This window comes from Puma concolor, chromosome A1 (genome assembly GCF_028749965.1).
Source record: "Puma concolor isolate L17-30 chromosome A1, mPumCon1.1.hap2, whole genome shotgun sequence".
NCBI lineage: Eukaryota > Metazoa > Chordata > Mammalia > Carnivora > Felidae > Puma > Puma concolor.
This window is the reverse complement of record NC_141667.1, coordinates 63,019,298-63,043,703: the sequence shown is the minus strand read 5'-3', so window position 1 is coordinate 63,043,703 and position 24,406 is coordinate 63,019,298. Positions and strand designations below refer to the sequence as shown.

Genomic DNA, 24,406 nt, shown 5'->3' with positions numbered 1-24,406 from the left:
TTAAAACAGCTTGGGCAGAAATAAGCTTTAAAAAGGCCCAAGCAGGCTGATACAAAATTTTAAGGCATCATAGCAAAACACAATTCTGAAGGGACCATTAACAATTTGGCTTAGATTGGGATAGCGACCGCCAAGAATGTTGGGCGTGGTCCATGTACCAAATTCTGGTTTCGAAAAAGCTGGGTATTTAATTTTTTTTAATACTTCACTTTGTTCTAAAGGCGATGTAAATACCTAAAAGGAGTAGCATTGTGTCTGAATAATCAATCCCGTGGAGATGAAATGAACACACGCCCTCAGAACTACGGTCAGCGCTTATCTCTCCTACACGGAATGCCTCGCCTCTGTAATCTGAGTCCAGCTTGCAACCACAATGACCGCTTCTACGTCTAATAATGGGGCACAGTGATTTGGGGGGGGGGGTCTCGTGGGAGCGGTGCAGGCAAGGGGAAGCCCAGACTCGGCGTACCAATCCACTGAATTCAACACAAATCCCAAAGGTGCTGGAACCTCAGCCTTCGGCCAAGAACCCCCCACCCACCTTCGCCAGTTATTTGGGAACCAGCCCCGTTTCCGCCTACGAGGCTTCTATTACTTCTCTGTGCCCCCTCTGACTCGCTTCCCAGAGAAAGAGAAAGGTGACGCCCGAGGAGCAGCCAGAAACTCGATTTCGCCCCTCTCTACATCTCCTTTCTCACTTTTGTTCCTCCTTTCCTGCTGCCTCTCCCTTCTCTCTCCTTTTCTTCTCTTCTTTCCCCATCCTTCCTCCACGCCTCCTTTCCCTGCCTCTTCCCCGGACGGATCCGCAGTTCGCCTCCGCTCCTCCAGCTCGGAGCTCCCCTCCCCTCCCTTCCCCTCCCCTCCCCTCCCCACCGCCCCAGCCCTCGGCTCGCGGCCCCTCCCGCAGCCAATCAGCGCGCGGCCTCCCGCGGCCCCGCCCCCGCCGGCCGTTCCGGGCGGGCCCGGTTGAGCCCAGGCCGCGGGTGCGGAGGGCGGCGCCGCGGGGCGGGGGCCGATGGGGCCTGGCGGACTGGCAGCGCCGGCGCGGGGCTTGCCTGGACGCGGGTGTGCGGGGCAGTGAGCGGGCGAGGCGGGCGCTGCGGCCCTCCCGGGATGGGCCGGCCCTGGCCTGGCGGGGCCGAGCCGGAGGCGAGGGCGGCACGCGGGCCAGGCCTGCCGGGCGGGCGGCCCGGGGGCTGAGGTAGAAGTGGGCGCGGAGGAAGGGGCCGAGCCAAGGCGGTGGGTGGAGCGGCGAGGGGGGCGGAGGCTGGGCCGCGGCGGGCGAGCGGAGCGGCGCGCCTGTCCGGGGCTCGGTGGCGGCGGCGGCGGCGGCTCTTGAGGAGGCTGAGGCGGCGGCGGGCCGGACGAGCGCCCGGAGGTGGCGGACGAGGCGCCGGGGGCCCCCATGGGCGGGTGTGTGGGCGCCCAGCACGACTCCTCGGGCAGCCTCAACGAGAACTCGGAGGGCACCGGAGGTAGGTGAGCGCCAGGGGGCAGCCTCGGCCCCCCATTGTTCCCGGCCAGGCCCGGCCACCTGTCCCGGCCCCTGCGGGCCCGCGGGCCGCGCGGCCGGGGCCCCTGAGCCCCTTTGTCATCCCCTCCTCCACGTCACTCCCCGCGCTCCGCTTCCGGCCGCCCCGCCGGCCGCGGGGTCGCCCCTTGCCCTGCCGGCCCCTGAGGAAAGTCCTTCGCCCGCCGGGGATGTAGCCCTCGGCCTCTCGACCCCACCGCCTCGGCTCGGGAAACTCGGACCAGAAACTGCCTTTCTTGGCCACCTCACCCCCTCTCCAGCCCGTTTAATTATTCAGGAACAGGATGGCGGCGCTGGGGTTGCAGAAAAGCGAATTGATGGGGGGTTGGGGAGGGGAGCTTAATGCATTCCCTTCGACTGGCCCCGCCACATCTCTCCGCACCCTTCCTCGTTCGGCAGAGTTGGCTGGTCTCAGCTTTCCTGAGTTTCAGATGACAGCTGCCCTGGTTGGTTCCAATTTGGCCATTTAAACCTGCAAGTTTCTGGAGCTTGGCTGGGGAAGTCTCGAGTGGCCACACGCATTATTTTAAGGAGGGGTGGGGAAACCGCCCGAGGAAAACGTGGCTTCTTGCTACGGCTTGCGGGTGTTGGGCCAGTTTGCTGTCGGGGTGGGCTAGTTGAATTCCTATCCGCCTTACGTAAAGGAAAATATGTAGAGTAAAAGTACAAATGCAGGAGTCCGACTTAGCCCAGTGCTTTAAAAGTTTTCGAACACGGAACGCACTTCTAATTTATTGTGAATAGCAGCTGGCGGAGGAGAGCTCTTTAATTCAATCGGCATTGTAGTATAACAGTGTAACAATACAATTAATTCTACCTTTGCTTAAATGACCTTTGGCTGAGGCCGCTCTATAGCTTGTGTAGAGGGCAGAATGTTGTAGTTAAAGAAGAAACAGCTAGGAATAGCAAAGATGACAGTGCTGGTTCCGTTCCAACCTTCTGTTAGATGTCTCAGAATGTAAGACGTATTTATAAGTTCCTAAACTAAATCGTTTGGGGGGGGGGGGGGGGATGAGAGGGTTTACAACTTTTTCTTTTACTAGCTTTTTGGACCAATTGCTCGCCGTGTCCCTGGAGCTCCATCTGTAAACTGTGTACACTAACATTTAGCTGATAAATTTCCTGAATTACATGATATTTTGCCATGCCACTTGATTAAAATCTGTGGGTTTCTTGTATGATTAAATCCTGGACGAATAGTTTGAGGGTTCATTGAAGTGTGTGGTGAAAAAAAATTGTCCATGAAAACACTACTTAATAGTGCATTTCAAGTCGTAGCATTGTGTTTTGGTGGCACATTAACAGTGAGATCCCCAGTGAGGACGAAGCAGAAGATTAAAAGTGCATGATTTAAAACAGCCCTGGGTTAAGGTCAAATTGGGGGTCAAAATGATTCTTCCTGCAATTGAAGTGATCATTAGTGGTACCAAAATACACTAGTATGTGCTATAAATAGTGGGTTTTTGTTTGTTTGTTTTAAGATTTTAAATTTGGGATGCCTCAGTGGCTCAGCTGGTTAGGCGTCTGACTCTTGGTTTCATCTAGGGTCATGATCTCCGTTTGTGGGATCAAGCCCTGCATTGGGCCCTGCTCCGACAGCGTGGAGCCTGCTTGGAATTCTTTTCTCCCCGCTCCCTTTCTGCCCCTACCCTCTTGCACTTTCTCTCTCTCAAAATAAATAAACTTAAAAAAAATTACTTTATTTTATTTTTTTTTAAGTAATCTCTGCAACCCATGCGGGGCTCAAATTCGCAACCCCGAGATCAAGAGTCACATGCTCTACTGCCTGTGCCAGCCAGGCCACCCTGGTAGTGTTTCGTTTCAGTTAAATCTAATTTGTTTTACACTCATTTAAAAATTTTAATAAACATTTTTCTCTTCTTGGTAATGAATTTGAACCAATTTATTGAAAACCTTTTGGTAATGTGACTTAGGACCAGCCAGGCATTATTAGCACGGGCCTTTAAAAGCATGAAGTCTTAGCTTTTGGTAATTTATTACCAGTAGTGTCTAGTTAGATAACCATAGTATTAGTTTCTTTGAGAACTGAGATCTCTGGACCTTAAGCTGCGCTATAACTTTCTAAAGTAAAATTTAGAAAAAAGGAACACCAACCACAAAACTTACTTTTCTTCTGAAGAGAAAGTATGGGCCTCATGTAATGAGTGGAAGAAGTAGAGGAAGGGGCTGCGTGGGATAAAAGCATTGTTTTTGGAATTTAATTATAGAAGACTTTGTTCTTCATTATTGTCACGATAGTTAAGAGTTAATTGCGGTTTAAAGGAATTAGCTCAGGTGAGTGTTTTAGGTTAACACATTAGTTTTTACTTATAGTAGTTTTTGTTGAGAAGGGAAAGAGTATTTTTCCTAAGGGTGTTGGCACAGATCCTTTGCTTTTCAAACATAAATTGATGGTTTGTAGTTTTCACCTGGACATTTGTGTTATGAAAAATTCTTTTATCAACATGAAGTAATTTTTCATGACAGTTTTACATTCACATTGTTTTCAAGTCTCACCATTTTAGATTGGTTTGACTTTTTTTTTTTTTAAAGAGTGTGTGAATTGGGGAGGGTAGAGGGAGGGAGAGAGAATCCTAAGTGGACTCCACACTGAGCACTCGATCTCACAACCTTGAGATCATAACCTGAGCTGAAATCAAGAGTCAGACGCTCAACCAACTGAGCCACATAGGTGCCCCTAGATTGGTTTGACTCTTGAATATCAGGTAACCTTAGTAAAAAAATGACTGTTTTAAAAATCTTTTTGGCCATTTGAGATACTGTACTTTCTCTTTCCCTCTGGATCTAAGTCTCTTGTGCATGCAAGTAATTGCATATAGGAAAAAAACTTGCTTACTAAGGGATGTACTTTGAAGGAATTTGAGAAATTTTTGCAAAAGACTGTAGAATATGGAAATTGCTTAATCCACATTATAAGATTTGTGTTATATGTTATTTTGGAATCATTTGTAGTATCTTCCTCTGGCATATCTTGCCTAGAATTCAGTTTCTGAGTCTCAGCTAGTTTGATCATTTTTTAAAAGCCTAATTTTCATCAAGACAAGTATAGTATATACATTATACAAGATTATTTAGCAAGTCACTTCAGGCTTCCATGTTCCTAGAACATTTTTTAGACAGCATGTTCTGTATAGTTGTCTGCCTTATTATGATGTGACATTGTGATGCTGGGGTTGGAACTCAGGACCTCTAGACAAGGCTTTATGTAGTCCATGGCATTGGCTAAGGAATGAAATCTCATGATTTTTAAAAATAAGTATGTGGGGAAAAAACAGTAAAGTGAAATTAGTTGAAGACAGCCAACTATTATTTTGTTCACCTCTTTAATGAACTTGATGTAGAAAGTGGGTTCTCACTTTCTGGGTGTATCTTTTGTTTTGCATAGTCAGTGATATCCCAAGGGGACTAACCCTCGGTGGTCACAAGTTTCCAGGTTTACAGCAGGATAACTAACTGCTGGCCATTCATTTCTTTATTTCATAATGTCTTGAGAATATCATGGAATTCTTTTGGGTATCCATTTATAGCAGCCTTATAGACACCTACTTGAGTAACAGTGGTTTTTGAATAATAACTACCATTTATCCAGTATTTATTATGTAACAGATGTTGTGCTCAGTGATTTGTTTTTCTCATTTAGTCTTCAATAACTCTGGAAGGTAGATAATATTTCTATTTTATGGATGGATTGAACCTGAGAGAAATTAAGTTGCTTAACATTGCATTGTTTATAAATGGCAGGCAGAACTTGAACTCAGTGCTGTGATAAAAAATGCTAGTTTCTCTTTTTTTCTAGTTTCATTTTTAAATTTGTGACAAAATACATATAAAATTTGCCATTTTAACCATTTTTAAGTGTACAATTTAGTGGCATTAATTACATTCACCATCCCCATGTGCAACCATCCCCCCATAGTTTTAGAAACTATGTATTTCTAAAATTTTTCATCTCTTCAAACAGAAACTCTAGATCATTAAGGAGTATTTCTTCTCCCCTCTCCCAACCCGTTAACTTCTAAATCTAAGTTTTTTCTCTGTGAATTTACCAAGTCTAGATATTTCACATAAGTAGAATCATACAGTATTTGTCCTTTTCTTTCTGATATATTTCACTTTGCATAATGTCTTCAGGTTAATCCTGTGGTAGCAAGTATCAGTACCTCATCCTTTTTATGGCTCAATAATACTCCATTGTATGTATATACCACATTTTGTTTATCCATTCTTCTACACAGACATTTGGGCTGTGTCCACTTTTTGGCTATTGTGAATAACGTGGCTATGAACTTTGGTGTACAAAGAGCTGTTTGAGTCCCTGTTTTTGGTTCTTTTGGATATAATATACCTAGGTGTGGAGTTGCTAGGTTAAATGGTTTACTTTTTTGAGGAACTGCCAAACTTTACCACAGTGGCTGCATCATTTTTCATTCCTACCAGCAACATACAAGGGTTTCAGTTTCTCCATATCTTCATCAACACTTGTTATTTCCCATTTTTAAAATTAATAGCCCTTGTAGTGGGTATCTCACTGTGGTTTTGGTTTGCATTTCCCTAATGACTAGTGATGTTGAGCATCTTTTTTTTTTTTTAATTTTTTTTTCAACGTTTATTTATTTTTGGGACATAGAGAGACAGAGCATGAACGGGGGAGGGGCAGAGAGAGAGGGAGACACAGAATCGGAAACAGGCTCCAGGCTCTGAGCCATCAGCCCAGAGCCTGACGCGGGGCTCGAACTCACGGACCATGAGATCGTGACGTGGCTGAAGTCGGACGCTTAACCGACTGCGCCACCCAGGCGCCCCAAGCATCTTTTAATTAAAGTGCTTCTTGGACGTTTGTTTATCTTCTTTGGAGAAATGTCTGTTTAAGTCCTTTGCCTGTTTTTTAATTGGGTTGTTTTGGGGTTTTTTGTTGTTGTGTTGTGGGAGGCCTTTGTATATTCTGTATATAAACTCTTATCAGATACATGATTCGAAGATATTTTCTCCCATCTTTTCACTTTTTTTTGTTTTTAAGATTTTATTTTTAAGTTATCTCTGTACCCAAGGTGGGGCTTGAACTTACAACCCTGAGGTCAAGAATCCCATGCTCTACCAACTGAGCTAGCCAGGTGCCCCATCTTTACTCTCTCTTGGTAGTGTCCTTTGATGCATAAAAGTTTTTAATTTTAATGAAGTCAAATTTATTTTTTCTTTTGTTGCCTGGACTTCTGGTTTTTGTTTTAAATGTATATTTAATCCTTCACTGATGGAGAAAGAATAAATCTTTAACCACTAATTCATAAGTCTAACTTAACTAACATTTGCTTTCTTAACTATGAATAGAAAACTATTTGAAGTTTATTTTCTGTCTTATGTGGTGAAAAGGTTGATTAGTAGTGAAATGGTTTTTAAAAAGTTGACAAAAGTAATCCATAAACCTACTTCAACTTCTTAATCAAGAGATGATTGTTACATTTTCCACAGAAGCATTTCACAATCAAAAGGCATTGAAAACCCACAATATGCCCAACATTGGGTTGGTTGCTGTTGTTCCAAAAAAGGAATCATGATCTTATTTCTTGAGTATGTCAGAATCCTTTTTTAGGAAAGCATAATAAAATATGCACACATGAAACAACTGTAAAACACTGGTAAACAGATAAATATACTATAGGATAAACTGCGCAAGTGCTGAGGGAATAAAAGAAAATAGTGATCTGAGCTGCTCAAAGGTGGTCCCGCTACCAGCAGTTTTGCTGTAACCTGGGAGTATGTTAGAAGTGCAAAATCTCAGGCCCGCCCCCAGACCTAGTAAATCAGAATCTTCATTGTAACTAGATTCTCAAATGGTTCCTCTGCATATTGAAGTTTGAGAAGCACTGTACAGGATTGCTTACAGTGGGCAGAGATTAGAGCAAGGAACCCATTAGGAAAAAAATGGCATGAATTGGGACTATATTGGATAAAGGGGTTTAGAAAAGAAAGTAAAATACAGACAGTCCCTGACTTATGATGGCTCAATTTAGGATTTTTCAATTTTACAGTGGTGCAACGTGATACATACACATTCAGTAGAAACCATACTTGAGAGTTTGAATTTAGTTTTTTTTCCATGGCTGATGATAGGTGATATGATACTCTCTCGAGATGCTGGGCAGAGGCAGCAACCTGCAGCTCCCAGTCAGCCACGTGGTCAGGATCATGAGGGTAAGCAACGGATACTCTTACCATTTTGTTTCTCACCTTCAGTATAGTATTCGACAAATTACGTGGTATTAGGCTTTGTGTGTTAGATGATTTTGCCCAACTGTGGGCTAATGTAAGTGTTCTGAGCACATTTAAGGTAGGCTAGGCTAAACTATGATGTTCTGTAGGTTAGTTGTATTAAATGCATTTTCAATTTATGATGATTTCAATTTACGATAGGTTTATTGGAACGTAACCTCGTCCTAAGTCAGGGAAGATCTGTAAACCCGTGTTTGTGAATCTGGGTGACCAGGAATATTGAGGTGGCTTGGCAGGTTTTGGGGAATAAGAAAGAGCTATCTGGGGCAAGCTATAGTTTGCCTTTCAGTATGCCAAGGTTTAGTTGACGCAAGAATTTTTAAGTTGGGACATCATGTAGGGTGGTGCAGATGTTTAGATATGGAACTCTTATTCAGGATTAGGAATGTGGATTTTGGAGTCTTTGGGGGAGGTTTACTGAAGGTGTAAAAGTAAATGACTGCTATAAGTAAGTGAAAAGAAGAAGAAAGTACTAAGAACTGAGTCATGAAAATTTCACAGAAGATGGACCTGACGATTCTTACAATTTCAGAAAATAATTTATTTTGTTAACTTCTCATTCTAGTGTGGTGTTTGCAGAAATTCTACCTGTAGTGTATTACTCACATCCAGACTCAAGGTAGACTTCTTGGGCATCCAGCCCTAGAATATACCAGTAGGCCTTTTGAGGTTGATATACTTCAGAACAAACACATTTCTCTACAAAACACTGGTTTTTTTCTTCACCAAGAATATCATTCATATCTCTATCTTATGTATTTTCAATGTCCCATATATTCAACACATCATCTAATTAGTTTGCTGATTGAATTTTCTTACGCTTCTACTCTTAGGACTGGGTCTATAATTAAAAATGAAGTAGAACTGAGCATGAGGAGGGCTGATGATTAGGCTGCCCTTCTCCTTAGTGTGACAGTTGAAGTAAAAATTTTTCCTATTTTCTGGGCTGGTAGCTCTGTGGCTTTATGAGTAGGATGCATAAAATTTTATGCCAGTTGGAGAAAGACATACTACAAAATAGGAGGCATTTACTGGATATAAAGTAGAGGGTGCTTGATTTTACCAGAATGAGTATAGCTGTGGGGGAAGACCAAAATGAAAATAGGCAGCAAGAAGGTGTGTGTTGGAAATCCAGGGGAACTCTGGGTAGGAAGGCTGTAGGTATGAGAACAAAATTTAGGTCGGGGACGCTACAGTTGGAAAATACTGAGATGTGGGGAAAGCTGAATCCTCTTTGGAAAGAGATTTAAGCACTCAAGTTTTTATTAAAAATAGACATGGGATATTATATCCCTGGCTAGTCCAATTTTGTTTTCAGTTTTCTAGCAAATAAAAGGTTGACATTTTTTCCCAGTCAAGATTATCTTGGACTTTATGTTGGAATGGCATTTTTAAAGATTCTTGCTATGGATAGTAAATGGCCTGGGTTTTTTTCATCTCTGATTTTATTTAGGAATCAGTTGCTAGGGGGCGCCTGGATGGCTCAGTTGGTTAAGTGTCCACTTGGGCTCACGTCATGATCTCAGAGTTTGTGGGTTCGAGCTCCACATTGGGCTCTGTGCTGACAGCTCAGAGCCTAGAGCCTGCTTCGATTCTGTGTCTCCCTCTCTCTGCCTCTCGCCTGCTCACACTCTGTCTCTCTCTCTCAAAAATAAACATTAAAAAAAAAAATCAGTTGCTAGTGCTATATACTATGGGTAGAATCTTTATGCCATTAGAAATGATAAGAATCTTCATTCTGATTTTTGATGATCCTAGTCTGTAACACCTCTCTTTAAAAAAAATTTTTTTAGTGTTTTATTTATTTTTAAGACAGAGAGAGACAGAGCATGAGTGGGGATGGGGCAGAGAGAGAGGGAGACACAGAATCTGAAGTAGGCTCCAGGCTCCGAGCTGTCAGCACAGAGCCCGATGCAGGGCTGGAACTCACGAACTGCGAAATCATGATCTGAGCCGAAGTCAGATGCTCAACCAACTGAGCCACCTGGGTGCCCCTGTAACACCTCTCTTATGGAGAAATTTTAATAGATGGATTTTACTTTTTTTTTTTTTTTTTAAGATTTTATTTTTTAAGTAATCTCTACACCCAACATGGGGCTTGAACTCACAACCCTTAGATCAAGAGTTGGATGCTTTTCCAACTGAGCCAGCCAGGAGCCCCTATTTTTTTGTTTAAACGTTTTTGTTTTAGTTTATTATTTATTTTGAGAGAGTGAAAGAGCACAAGCAAATGCAATGGGGGGATGGGGAGGGAGAGAGAGTGTGAGTGTCTCAAGTAGTCAACATGCTGTCAGCCCACAACTGTGGGATCATGACCTGAGCCGAAATCAAGAGTCGGACGCTCAACTCACTGAGGCATTCAGGCGCCCCTATTTTAAAATCTGATTTTCTTACTGCAAATGCAGAGCTTTGGCAGCACCTGGCTAGTGGTACTATACTTAGGTGAGTCTTCTAATAGGAATGATTATTGAGTGTTACTCTCTTGTAGTGAGGAACTTTTGCCATTGTGTTTATGAATTAGTTATCTCTCTTGTGGCTTTTGACCAAGACACATTCTTCTCTTGTTGCAAGAAAGCATTAGATTGATTTCGTTAAACAACATAATCATATTAATTGGGCATGATGATCAATTTGCTGATTTAGTGATTCTCTCATTTTTCCTTACTGCAGACCACCTGAATGGTTTATCTTCATTTGGTGGACCATTGCACCTGATTCTTCCCGCCGCCCCTCACCATCCCTACCCAGCTTTCTGCTTCTGCTTATCGGGCATACTAGGCTACCAGCAAGCTCCTCATGATTCACTGGTAGTTCAAGGACCATAGGTTGAGACTTTACTAACGCGTATGTACTTAAAGATGCATGTGTGTTGGCCGAGAACAATCAGCATGTATTTGCCTTGCATCAGCCACTTTTGACTTGCAGTCAGCAACAATCAAGTTTGTTTTTGAATATATTCCATATATTGAGCTGAGAGGTTAAATATTGCTGAGTATGCATTGAGTGTTGTAATGCCGTTTTTTGCGTGTTTGCGGTAAAACTTTTAGGCATTTCCATTATTGCTCTGTTTTCAGAAATGGAATTTCTGTTCAAGTTAGATGTCTAAACAAAAACATCCTAATGTGTGAAAGTCATTTTAAGTGAATTTTACTTGAGTGTGAGTGAGGTCTTGATATATCAAGATTTGACTAAATAATGAAGTAGTGACTTTTGGACTTTTCTCATGAAGTCCTCAAAACCCTTCAGATAATTTTTTGCATGTATTATGATTGGCTCATAGGTATGAGCTAGGGCAGGCCTCTTTGCATCAGTTCAGATCATTTCCGTGCTTGTGGACTATGTGACAAGAGTATCAAAGGGGCAGAATAACAGATAGTCCAGATCACTTGGTTATGCTTCATGATAAACTATCACTTTCAACTCAGGGCAAACATCTTATTTTTTTAAACTGGAACTTTTAAAAATAGCCAGCCTCCATTATTTCTAACTGCCAGTGCTTATAGCTAACCATATAAATAAGGCCTGCTTTCTGATATCAAGTAGCCTGTGGTTGAGTAGAGGAATCATACATTTAATTAGGAAAAGTTTTAAAAGCCTCTACAGTGGGGCTCCTGGGTGGCTCAGTCAGTTAAGCGTCCGACTTCCGCTCGGGTCATGATCTCACAGCTTGGGAGTTTGAGCCCCGCGTGGGGCTCTGTGCTGACGGCTCAGACCTGGAGCCCACTTTGGATTCTGTCTCCCTCTCTTTCTGTCCCTCCCCTGCACATTCTCTGTTTCTCTCTCCTTTATTTTTTTTTCCCCCCACCCCATCTGCCCTTCCCTCTTTTTTCTTTTTTTTCTTTCTCTCTCCTTTAAAAATAAACATTAAAAAAAATTTTTTTTAAAGCCTCTACAGCAATGGAAAAAGTATTATGGAAGTTCAAAGAATAGTGGGGAGCAGGGTCAGAAAGCTTCACTGAAGAGGGGATATAAGTAGTTGGTCTTGAAAGAGGAGTAGATGGAGACAAAGTAGAAGGCAGAGGAAATTATTTGTATAGCAATATGAGAAAACCTGGCATTTTGGCGGACTGGCAAGAAGCTTGTGGAGGGGTAGGTGAAATATGAAGTTATTAAGGTATGTTGTCAGATTTTAGGAAGGCACAGTTGCCACAATTAATAGACCAGTTGCGAGACAATATATAGGTGATGGTATTTAAGTGGATTTTTTGTGTGCTAATTCCCATTTAATGCTGCATTCTGAGGTTATTTGATACAAAATTCTGATGTAGCAAGGTGTTACAATCTTTAGCATATTTTTATTCTTTTGTAATTTTAATCATATTGTCACATATTAAACAGCAGAAATGTGTTTCACTTTTTTGCATGCACATGGGGTGCCTGGCTCACCCACTCAGAAGAGCGTGTGGCTCTTGATCTTGAGGTCGTGAGTTCCAGCCCCACTCTGGGTGTAGAGATTATTAATAAATAAATAAACTTAAAAAAAACCACCTTTTTAATATGTACGTGTATGTATATGTTTGTCCCACATCAGTTTTTGTCTCTGGTCCTAGGTTTCTGGCACATGGAAAGAGTTTGCACTAAGATTCTGCAGACCTGCCTGAGTTTTAATCTCTTGAAAAGGCCTGCATTATCTGTGGTGCTTTGGGCTCCGTTTCTCACATTGTTGAAAGAAGAGAATGGATTAGATCATCTTTGTCAAGATTATATCTTAATTCTTTTTTAAAATATTTTTAATGACAGTTTTCAAGCATATTGAAAAAATTAATATAATAAACATTTGAATATCCATCACTTAGATTAAACAGTGTGTGTGTGTGTGTGTATTTGCTTAACTGAGAGTATAGACATCATGACACTTCAACATGTAAATACCATTATCACTCCTAAGAAGATTATTCCCTAAGATCAAGTCCATAATCACAGTCCACCAATTGTCCCAAAATGCCTTTTATAGCTATTTTTTTCAAATTAAGATCTATTCAGCATTGAGACATTGCATTTGTTTTTGTATTTAATTTTTTAAAATCTAGAACAGCTTCTCCCCTTTTCTTCCCTATGACATTGATTTTTTGAAGAGTATTATAGAATGTATCACATTCTGGGTTTGTCTGATTGTCATTTAGTGTATTTCTCTAGCCTCTGTATTTTCTTTAAACTGAAAATTTGGTAGATCTAATACTAACAGAATGTGATTATTTCCTAGGCTATCCTGGATCCAAAATCCAAACTTTTCCCAGTTCTTTTCTCCTAACTTCCAACACTGGGATAATCTTTGATTACTGAATAAATCTGAACCTTATTTTCATTTTCCCACCCAGAAACAAGCTTAAGATCTACTGTCAGCCTGCAAGTCTACAGTACCCTATTATTAACTATAGTCACTATGCTGTACATTATTAGATTCTCAGAGTTTATTCTTTTTATAACTGAAAGTTTGTACCCTTTGTATCTACATTCCTTTCTTTCAGAGTGTGAGTGGGGGAGGGCAGAGAGAGAGGGGGAGACAATCTGAAGCAGGCTGCAGGCTCTGAGCTGTCAGCACAGAGCCTGATGCAGGGCTCAAACTCGCAAACTGTGAGATCATGACCTGAGCTGAAGTCAGCCACTTAACCGACTGAGCCACCCAGGCTCCCCTCCTTTCTCTCATTTTTATAAAAAGGTTCTATCGTGTTTTTTTTTTAATTTTTTTTTTAATGTTTATTTATATCAGAGAGAGAAAGAGAGCACAAGTGGCAGAGGGGCAGAGAGAGATGGAGACACAGAATGTGAAGCAGGCTCCAGGCTGTCAGCACAGAGCCGGACACGGGGCTCAAACTCACAAGCCGTGAGATCATGACCTAAGCTGAGGTCGGACGCTTAACGGACTAAGCCACCCAGGTGCCCCTATCATGGTTATTTTTCGACATTACTTATCTTCTCGGGATGTAAGCTGCATTGGCCTGGTACAGACTTCATAATACTTGAGGTTTCATAATACCTTAGACTCCGTTAACTGTTGTGTGACATACATTTTTGACTTTATAATGGTGTTAGGGAGAAAGTAAAATTCCACTAATAGAAGACTTATTTAATTCTAGAACAAGAGCTCTTTGTTAACTAGAACCATATAGCGTAATGAAAAGTTCCAGTTCCACCTCTGTCTCTCTATATCTAATATGACCTTAAGTCACTTGACTTCCCCATTTCTTGTTTTTTTCTTATCTATAAAATGAGCATGTTTGTTGGATGAGATCAGTATACTCAAACTTTTTTAACAGTTGAATCTCCCTTTTTTTAGGTATACCTTACATTGAATACTAAAGTATCAGCCTCAGCATTTCATTTTCTTTTATTTTGATTGTACAGTCACTAAAAAAAATTAGAGTCTCATAAAGTTCTATAGGTTTTTTTTTGAAGTTTGAACCACTATCAACTGTACTCAAAACTTCAACATTATGTCTTCCAGTATTGTGACTTATGTTATATTTTCACTAAGCATTGTTGAGTTACTTTTTGTCATGAGAGAATATGCTGAGCAGGTATATCTAAACTTGCTGTGACATTTAATGGGGCCCAGACCTGCACAGTACCATATTAGTGTGTTCACTGGCACATCGTTACATGAGTGGACATGTGTGTGCCTGTATTAAACAAAAGGCACCGTGCAGAGCTCTTGATTTCCCAATCAATGACCCATTTCAAGAAGTTCCCTAAGTTTCATATGTGCATAGAGAAAGTAAGAGAAGCTTTATTCCAATGTCACCATGATTAGTTTCATGATGAACATGTTTCATGATGGTCTGTATGTTTGAAATTTAACATTTGATGTGTGGGGTCTTGGTATTATGATTCTTAAAAAGTAACATATTTTACATATAATTTGAATCATGTTTGTAGAACTCTGAAGCAAACTGTTTTGTTTCCTTGAGTTCTTTGGAACCAGTTTTTAAAATTAGTTGATTAGATCCTAGGAAAAATCTTTAACACATAATTTCAGTAGGTTTTTCTCTATTCTCAGGATAGGCATACTGTTGTGGGCATTGTATTAGATATCTGTGGTTTCATAGAATTACTGAAAAAGTACTATATGAATTAAGTATAAAACTTTAAGAGCAAACAAAAGAAAGGTAACACATTAAAAATAGCGAAGATGGGGGGGCCTGGTTGGCTTAGTCAGTAGAGCATGCAACTCTTGATCTTGGGGTTGTGCGTTTGATCTTGGGGTCATGAGTTCAAATCCCACATTGGGCATAGAGCTTACTTAAAAAAGAGATAGTGAAGGGAATCAATGCGGTGGTAACTTGTGCCTATATCACTAATTGCAGTCTGGTTTTAGATCTGGAAGTTTGTTTACTGCCTGCATTTGACTTGGCCTTTGCCAGGATTTAAAAGGGTAGTAACAAGCCCACAGGTGGTCTCTTTCTTCTGGAGCAACCTTTGGCTTCATAATGTACTCTGTAAGTGAAGCTGTTTCATTATTTAAGACATGAACTTTACCTCTCAGCCCATTTGAAGCTTGGCACTATTAGGCCTACTCTTCTCTCTGTCTGACACAGCTTCACTTTTCTCCTTTCTCTCTTGGGTGTCAAATATTTCAGCTCTTTGTCTACAATTCAGGCATGCTTGTATTATGTTTAAACTTTGGAGTTTCAGGGGTGTCTGAGTGGATTAGTCGGTTAAGCGTCTGACTGTTGATTTTGGCTCAGGTCATGATCTCATGGATCCGTAGGATCAAGCCCTGTGTCAGGCTCCGTGCTGGCAGTGCAGAGCCTGCTTGGGATTCTCTCTCTCCCACTCTGCCCCTCCCCCCCCCTTTCAAAATAAATACATAAACATTAAAAAAAAAGAAAACTTTGGAAGTTCAGGCAGGAAGTGCTTAATGGAAATGGGGTTGATAAATGAGATCTTGTGTTTGAAAGATTTGACTGTGGCTTATGAAGGAAGAACCAGAATGAGATGATGCTGAGAGGGACCTAGTAGGTGAGGTCTGATGTCTGTCATATATGTTAGTCAGACTTTGCTTATAAAGAGTGAACTATATTGAGATAAAACAAAGAAGGAATGTCAATGAAAGAAAGATCTTAGCATCTAGTGAGCAAGGCTTGGATTTTCTTTCCTTTTCAAGACCTTTGACCTTTTCACTTAGTATATATTTACATAGTAAATATTTGCTATGAAATGCTTTTTTATTAAGTTCTTAAAAATAGCATGGCCCTTCCTCATTTTTTTAATTGCTTTTAGAAATTATTTGTTTACTTGTTTATTTCTTACTTGCCTCACAGTAGTATAAGCTCTGAAATAATAAATGGATAATTATGACTGTTTTATCACTTGGAGAATGAAAAGTTTACTACTTGGCTTTAGTTATTTAATTTGATTTTTGGATGAAATTATTTTATTACTAGTTCCTTAGTTGTATGAAAGCCCATTGTCTTATAGAGACTCCTCACCATAATTAACTCTGGGATAAATACTTATTTACCCAACTGAAGGAGGCAGTGATCTAATTTGCTTGTTAAGGTCTCCCTGCTTATTTTGTGTGTATTTTTGTTATTTTCTCCTGTCATCCTTAGCAAACCTAGTGATGATTTGAATTGCTTTGCATATGAAAAGAGTTAATTATATTTATAGCCCACCCAGCCCAGTAGAATTGTTAGGCTGCCCTTGAGCTGAATTTGTGTTTACATTGAATGCAGCAGAAATCTAGTTTTCACATATAGCCTATAAAGTATTCTATTAACAGGGAATAATAAAGACATTCTTTATGAATTTTCTGAATTTAGGGGTTTTTGTTTATTCATTCGGTGGGTTTTTTTCAGCAGACATTTTAGGGGATGTTAGAGGAGGGCAAAGTCTGAGGACAAGTTGTAGGATGAAACTGATCTTTGAAGTATTTTACTAAACACAAATTTCACTTTGGGGGTCTAACCCACACTCCTCCATGTAAAAAGTATAAGGCGCTTTGTGTTTGGGAGGAAATTAGTTACACAAATACAATATTATAACATGTAGCTCTTTAATGCATGCCTTGTGTTATGAGATATTTAGTAATGCAAATATATTTCGCACTTTTCATCCTGTTTTTACATATCAAAATCTCCCTGATATTTGCACAGCAAACACATTGAGCATACCAATATGACAAGCTGAGCGTACATACTGTTTCAACAGGGCCTAGCACAGTGGCTTGTAAGTAACATATACGTAAGAAATACTTGTTGAATGAGAGCTTGAAGTAATTCAGAGTAATGGCTTTTCGATTGTTTAAGGTTCACAAGTATAATTAATATGTGAGAAGAGCCATAATTGCAATACATAATCTTTTTCTTTGTTGTAGTTTTTGGTTTAAAAATAAATCTTCACATTTTCTTGATTCTTATAAGGACCCTTTGACTTTAAGGAAAGATGATGTTAATATCGCTGGTTCACAGGGGAGGAAACTGAAGCACAGAGATGTTTCGAATAAGGAATAAAACGAGTATCCCAAACTGTAAGCTCCATTTTCTGTTTTGTAACTCCATATCCTCTCCACAGATGGTGAGGGGTTTGGGTGGACTTTTCTTTCCTTGCTGCAGAAGTGTGTGTGTTTTTCCTTTGTGGCAATAAGCATAGTTGAAGTTAATGGAATGTGTTTCTTAAGGACTCTCATGTTCACTCTTGTATTCAAAATGGAGATGACAGCAGTAAAAAATGAGGTAGATAGTTGCCTTTGATCTTAGTCAATAAATTATCTTGCTTTTCACAAGATAGAAAATTTGAACTAAGATGTTAGTTATCTAAAGCTGGTGAAATGGGAAAAAGTGTTAGTCTTGTTCATCTTTTGTGCCCTTTTACTTATCTTTTGCACTTTTACCTCTGCCTCCTAACCTAGATTGAATGTTTTCAGCTTAAAACTCAGTTTACTCAAACTTGACCTTGAACTTCGCAGTTGAACTGTGTGGGGGAACAAGTTTCCTTGAGTTTCTGAAAGTACAAAGAAAAGAAGGATTTGTCTAATCTGAAGAAAGCTTAATAAAGTTTTTCTAGGCCTGTCCTCTGAAATTACCCTTAGTATAGAAGTATTAGAAAATCGGTCTCAGATCCTAAAGTGGTGATCACTCCAAGGGGTGAGTTGAAGGAGGTTACATGAAAGTTCTTTCTAATTGGTATATCCAGCAGTTAAAGGATGGGGATTGGAACCCAGAAGTGAATTAGTGTTTGTACTTAAAATGTCAGCATATGAATCATTGGAACTATCTTCTAGTTTTATAGCTGAGAAAGGGAACAGAGACCATCCATCTCCTGAATATGTCTTGCTCTGAAGGAGGAGGTGAAAACTATGTTGGTCCCATAATGTAGTTTCATTATAGTAGCTTGTGCTTTTTCTGGCAGTCCTCAATACATTTCTGCCTTGAACTTCAGTTACCCTGAAAATAAGAATTTTAACTTGATGATTAAAAAGCCTTTGGACCTTTAATCATTGATGTGTTGCCAAAAATTAACACACAGGACCTATTGAACACACCCTTCTGTGAATTTGGCTTTTGCTTCTCTGAGTTTGTGATGGTTGCATCATGTTGTGGGTAGCTGTGTCTTCCTAAATGACTCAGAGTAGTTTATAAAGTCTCATAATTTTGAAGTGAAAAATTGAGATGTGTGCTACTACATATAAATAGGACATAATGAAAAGGGAGAAACAATAAAATGATACCTAGTACTCTGGAATGAACATTGAATAAGACACTTCAGCCTGTAACAAGAGCTCTGAGAATGGGGAGAGTTGCTTATCTGTTATTGAATGAAATGTAATATACCCTTGGAAGCAAGGAGAGTATCTTTTTGCACTGGATCTGTCATGGGGTTGAAAATAGGTTCTTGGCTTGTATTTTTATTTTCTATATACCAACACTAAATATACTGACTAGAAATTATAATGTAACTGCCTAGGGCAAACAAATGACTGACAAACATTTAACTTTTTTTTCTGGAACAATTGATTCCTAAGCATTTTAAGAAGGGAATAATAAACAGGGACAGAACTACATTTGAATGGTAAAGGTAGGTTTTTCAGTTTAGAATAAGGATGAATACTAAAAGCCTAAATACGAAAAGTGTGAGAAGTTCCACATTTTTTTACTAAAAAAAATTTTTTTTAATGTTTATTCATTTTTGAGATAGAGACAGAGCGTGAGTGGGGGAGAAGCAGAAAGAGAGAGACACACACAGAATCTGAAGCAGGCTCCAGGCTCCAAGCTGTCAGCACAGAGCCTGATGTGGGGCCTGAACTCACGAACCGTGAGATCATTCATGACCTGAGCTGAAGTCGGATGCTCAACCGACTGAGTCACCCAAGCACCCCAAACTTCCACCGTTTGTTATTATTTTCTTATTATTTTTTTAATGTTTTTATTTATTTTTGAAGGAGAGGGAGAGACAGAGCATGAGCGGGAAAGGAGCAGAGAGACAGGGAGACACAGAATTCGAAACAGGCTCCAGGCTCTAAGCTGTCAGCACAGAGCCTGATGTGGGGCTTGAACTCACAAACCGTGAGATCATGATCTGAGCTGAAGTCGGACGCTTAACCGACTGAGCCACCCAGGCACTCCAGTTCCAACATTTATTAAAGAGGGAAGAAAAAGAAGTTCTCAGATGAAACATCAAGGGAGATTAAAGAAAATTAAGATGTAGAATAAAATTCAGTTTCCATTGAAAAATAGTTCTTATTTAATAATAGGTGGTATAAAACACGTTGGCAAGTTATTTTTGTACCAAAGTCTTGAGGGAAAATGTTATACAATTTTAATGAGTTGGAAAGTATTGACTAATGATATCTTTGCATTTACTCCTGATACAGTCTAAAAGCTACTTATAACGTTACTAAACTAAATCAAACCTGGATCACTTTGCTTTCTAGGTAAGAAAGAGTAATTGAAGCTTTTGCACGCATGTGCGCACACGCACACACACATTATATATAATATACATAAAATATATATACACATAGAAAAAATATATATGTATATACTCTTTTTTGGTATATTCTTATATATAGTCTTCTTATGTTTTACAGGAGGACTTGTTTAGGACTAATTTTTTCTTTCTGTATATATTTATGGTTATTTAAAAAACTTTTTAAGAACTCTTTGTGGGGCGCCTGGGTGGCTCAGTCGGTTAAGCATCTGACTTCAGCTCAAGTCATGATCTCACAGTTTGTGAGTTCGAGCCCCGCATCAGGCTGTGTGCTGACAGTTCAGAGCCTGGAGCCTGCTTAGGTTTCTGTGTGTCCTTCTCTCTTTGCCCCTCCCCAACACGCGCACATGCGTGTGCTCTCTCCCTCCCTCCCTCTCTAAAATAAACATTTAAAAAAACCCACTCTTTGCAAAAAAATTTTTTAAGTCAAAAAGCGTATTTAAGGGGCTCCTTGGGTGGCTGAGTCAGTTAAGCATCTGACTTCGGCTCAGGTCATGGTGTTGTGGTTTGTAATTTCGAGCCCTGCATCAGACTCTGCACTGACAGTGAGGAGCCTGCGTGGGATATTCTCTCTCTCTCTCTCTCCCCCTCTCTCACTCTCTCTCTCTCTCCCTCCCTCTCCTCCCCTGCATGTACACGCTCTCTCAAAATAAAGTTAAAAAAAAAAGTTTATTTAAGAAAAAGTAAGTTACATTTATCTTAACACCTAACAAATATTTTGGTGTACATTCTTTCATGCTCAGGTTGTGTGCTGTATGTATAAAAGAGAGGGAGAGTAAGCACAAAAATCAGGTCGTATATTCAGAGGAATGTGAAGTGCTTTTTAAAGTCATTCAGCTATGCTTCTAGAGCAGTTATGACTTCTAGAGTTTGACTTTATGATGTTCTGGGATATAACAGAAATGTCATTGTTAGCTTTTCATTTTGGGAGGGTTTATCCGTATTTTTTCTAAAATTGACCTGACCTCACTGTCTGTTTTGTAGAGTCACCACAATGATGTGCGAGATGCGCATCCCACGACTTAATCTGAGGAAATGCACTATAAACTAGAGCAAAGGGAATACGCTGCTGTAATTGGGCAAGTTACCCAAGGCGTTTATGTGGGCAGTTTGTGAGAATACAGTATTTCTTAGGACATTACATCCTTCTGAACAGTGCAGTTAAATAAGCTAAAAGTAAAGCTTGGAGTTTTGTAATGGACATAGCTATAGATGCAATTTAAAATAATTAAGTGACATTCAAGATCTATCTCTTCCCATGAATCTAACCCCAAAACAATACAGTTTCTAGTAGTTTTCCTGTTACTTTGATTGTTTCCATCACCCATCACTTTCTTATAACTTGGTGGAGAGGTAGAGAATTTGATGATTGAGTCCCGGTTCTGCTTTACAGATTTTGTGGCAAAATCTTGGACAAGCCAAAATCCCATTATGTTCCGTGGATCTGTTGAACGTACTCTTTGATTCTTACCTGTTCTTAAAATTAAGCGGGCTTTGATTGTACTTAAAACCAAAGGACTTGGCAAATGAATACAATTCAAGCGAAGTGCATTTACCCACATTTTTGCCCAACAATTTCTCAAGCAAAGGAAACTTTTCGGATTGAAAATGGAGACCCTCCCGCCCCGAATAGAGTCTGATGGATCACTGGCTGGGACAGACACCAACATGCTTTGGGTAATTGGTATGTGCTGTCTGGGAAATAGTGTATAGTTTGGGCACTTAAAATCCATGCCAACTTGCTATGCCATCCTAAGCTCTGGTTTACACCTTTAACCTCATGGAGCCCTGCAACCTTATAGATGGATTGATTATCATGTGGGTTCACTTTGGGAGGGTAGGTGAAAGTCTAGGACCACGTTGAACATTAATCCAGTAACTCTTAAAGCCATGAGGTAGTATAGTCCTAGTGGCTTAAGAATATGAACCCTGGAGTCAGTCAATCTGGGGTTGAGTCCCAGCCGTACCATTAGTTTGATGATCTTTGGGACATTTTTTATTTATTGATTGATTGATTGATTGATTGATTTTATTTATTTATTTAAAAAAATTTTTTTTTCAACGTTTATTTATTTTTGGGACAGAGAGAGACCGAGCATGAACGGGGGAGGGGCAGAGAGAGAGGGAGACACAGAATCGGAAACAGGCTCCAGGCTCTGAGCCATCAGCCCAGAGCCTGACGCGGGGCTCGAACTCACGGACCGCGAGATCGTGACCTGGCTGAAGTCGGACGCTTAACCGACTGCGCCACCCAGGCACCCCATTTATTTTTATTAATTTAACAGACATTTAGGTATTGTTTTTTTTTTTTAATATGCTGGGCAATGTTCTAATTGTGTGTCAGAGAAATACTACTTCATTAAATCTTTAACTATCCAATTAAACTTATTTTATTTTTGTCATCTCCCTTCTCCTCCTCCCCACCTAGGTATTTAACCTTTTAAGTTTGTTTTCTCATTTTAAGATGGAGATTATACTGGAGTTGAACATTCAGTAGGACAGTATATGGATAGCACTCTACACAGTGGCTGGGCCATGGTAATCATTCTCTGTTGACTGACTGTTTCTGAGAAAAGCAGCATTATGTGGCAAACTGCTACCTTCTTTAACCGTGATGTAACAATCAGAGTGATAGGAGTCATTCCCTGCAGGGTCTTCTAAATGCATACAGGAGCATTCCTGCAAATTCCTGAAGAATTTGAGTTGGTCAGGGAAAGTCTCTAAGAGTCTAACTCCATCCAGACACAGTCAACACCTTTACATTGCCCTGGGTCTTTGGGGCCTGTTGAGGTCTAGGTTAATACAATGGTTGCTCTCCCCAATCCAAATCTGTATCCAGGGGATTACCAGAGTCACAGATCTTTTTTGTTTGTTTTACTTTATTTTAAAAATAATCTCAGATTTACAGAAAGTTGCAAAAATGGTAGGAAGAAATTCTGTATACCCTTCATCCAGATTTCCCTAAATGTTATTTTGTCGTTTATAATATTGTTTCTTTGTATATACCTACATGTGTGTAAATACTTTTCTTTAACCATATGATTAAGTTGGAGACAGGAAATCTTTTTACCCAAAAATACTTTAGTATATATTTCCTAAGAGCAAGGACATTCTCTTATTTAACCACAATATAATGATCAAAATCATGACATTAATATTGATATCATGTTAATATTTGCTCTGTAGACTTTATTCAGTTTCACCATTGTCTTCCCTAGTATTCAAAGAAAATCACCCAGGATCATGCATTGTGTTTCGGTTGTCATATCTCTTTAGTCTACTTTAATCTGGAGCAGATAAAGAAAGGAGACTTTATCTTTCATGACCTTGGTATTTTGAAATGTACATACAGGACAGTTATGTACATTTCAAATGTACAGGCAGAGTGTTCCATCAATTTGAATTTTCTGATGTTTCCTCATGCTTGGATACCTCATGATTAGGTAATACCACAGAGATTGTGTCCTTCCTAGTGCATGATGTCAGGAGTCACATAATGTCTCTTTTTCCATTATGGGTGATGTCGATTTTGATCCGTTCTGGTGCTAGCCATATTTCTTCACTGTAAAGTTAACTTTTTCCCTATACAAATAATAATCTAGTAGGGAGAAAAAAAAGTAGTAGGAAGATTGAGTATATGTAAATATTTTGTTATCAAGCAGGTATTAGTTTTAGCATCCATTGATAATTCTTGTCTCAAACAATTATGGTGGTTGTCAAATGGTGATTTTTTTCTAATTTCATCACTTCTTTTAATTATTAAATTTAATGTAAAAAAGAGCCCTCTTCTGCATTCATTTACTTATTGTATTCGTACAGTAATGTACTAAGGGTTTTCTATTTTATTCCATGAGGTATAATCTGTTACCATTGTCATTTATTTTGATGCTTAAATGGTACCATATTGGCCAGTGGGAGCTCTTCCAAGCTGGCCTCTTTTCCTTTGACATGGCTTGATTATTTGTTGAGCACTTATTTGTTTTCTAGTATTGTTTGGTAGTATATTTGTTTTCTGGTATAACAAGATGTTTCAGGCTCATCTTGTATTTTTACCTGTCACAGCCCTGTAATCAGCCAGGGATCCCTGGTTCCTTTTAGTGGAGAATGATATTTGGAAGCCAGGATCTAGATTCCAGGTGTATTTGGTACTATTGGAGTGGCATTGCTTCTAGATTCTCTCAGTGAAAAGAGTTAGGATAGATAATAAATATGTAGATATATAGGTATAGATACAGATATATCTCTAAATATAAGTGACATACGTGTGTATAACACACATCTCTATCTTTTTATGTATTAAAAACAGTGAGTTCATAATGATATCTAGCATTCCCCTGCCTATATTTACAATTGTATTTCTCACAGTGAAAAATTTGGCTCTCCGTTTCCACAATATATTTATTTATTTACTCAATCTTAGAATATGTACTTTTGGAATTGCTAATTCATTTTATTGTGAAAAACAAAACTACCAACTGGAATTGTTTACAGTTCTTTATGTCTTTAGCTTAAGGGTAAAAATACTGACAAAAGAGGTGGCTGGGTGTCTCAATCAGTTAAGCCAAGTAAGCGTCCAACTCTTGATTTTGGCTCATGTCATGATTTCACCCTTTGTGGGATCCACCTCTGCGTCGGTTCCCTGTTTAGGATTCTCTCCCT

At 39.8% G+C, this 24,406-nt stretch overlaps 1 protein-coding gene and 1 long non-coding RNA gene across 3 annotated transcripts in view; one reads left to right on the top strand and one right to left on the bottom strand.

The window, feature by feature from the left end:
- The first annotated feature begins 961 nt into the window (after positions 1-961).
- The window catches only part of UBTD2 (ubiquitin domain containing 2), a 64,025-nt gene continuing 40,580 nt past the window's right edge, over positions 962-24,406 (top strand). The window contains exon 1 of one of the 2 annotated variants that reach the window (XM_086715872.1): positions 962-1,475. In XM_086715872.1, coding sequence (XP_086571998.1) covers positions 1,406-1,475 — 70 coding nt within the window. In that variant the 5' untranslated portion in view covers positions 962-1,405. Of the gene's footprint in view, positions 1,476-10,748; positions 17,289-24,406 lie in introns of those variants that run through there. The other variant, XM_086715954.1, reaches the window with a different exon arrangement.
- LOC147584193 (uncharacterized) lies at positions 18,078-22,375 on the bottom strand. The gene is made up of 2 exons (XR_015254561.1): positions 22,185-22,375; positions 18,078-18,204 (listed from the first exon to the last, which is right to left on the bottom strand). It is a non-coding gene; the product is annotated as an uncharacterized LOC147584193 (long non-coding RNA).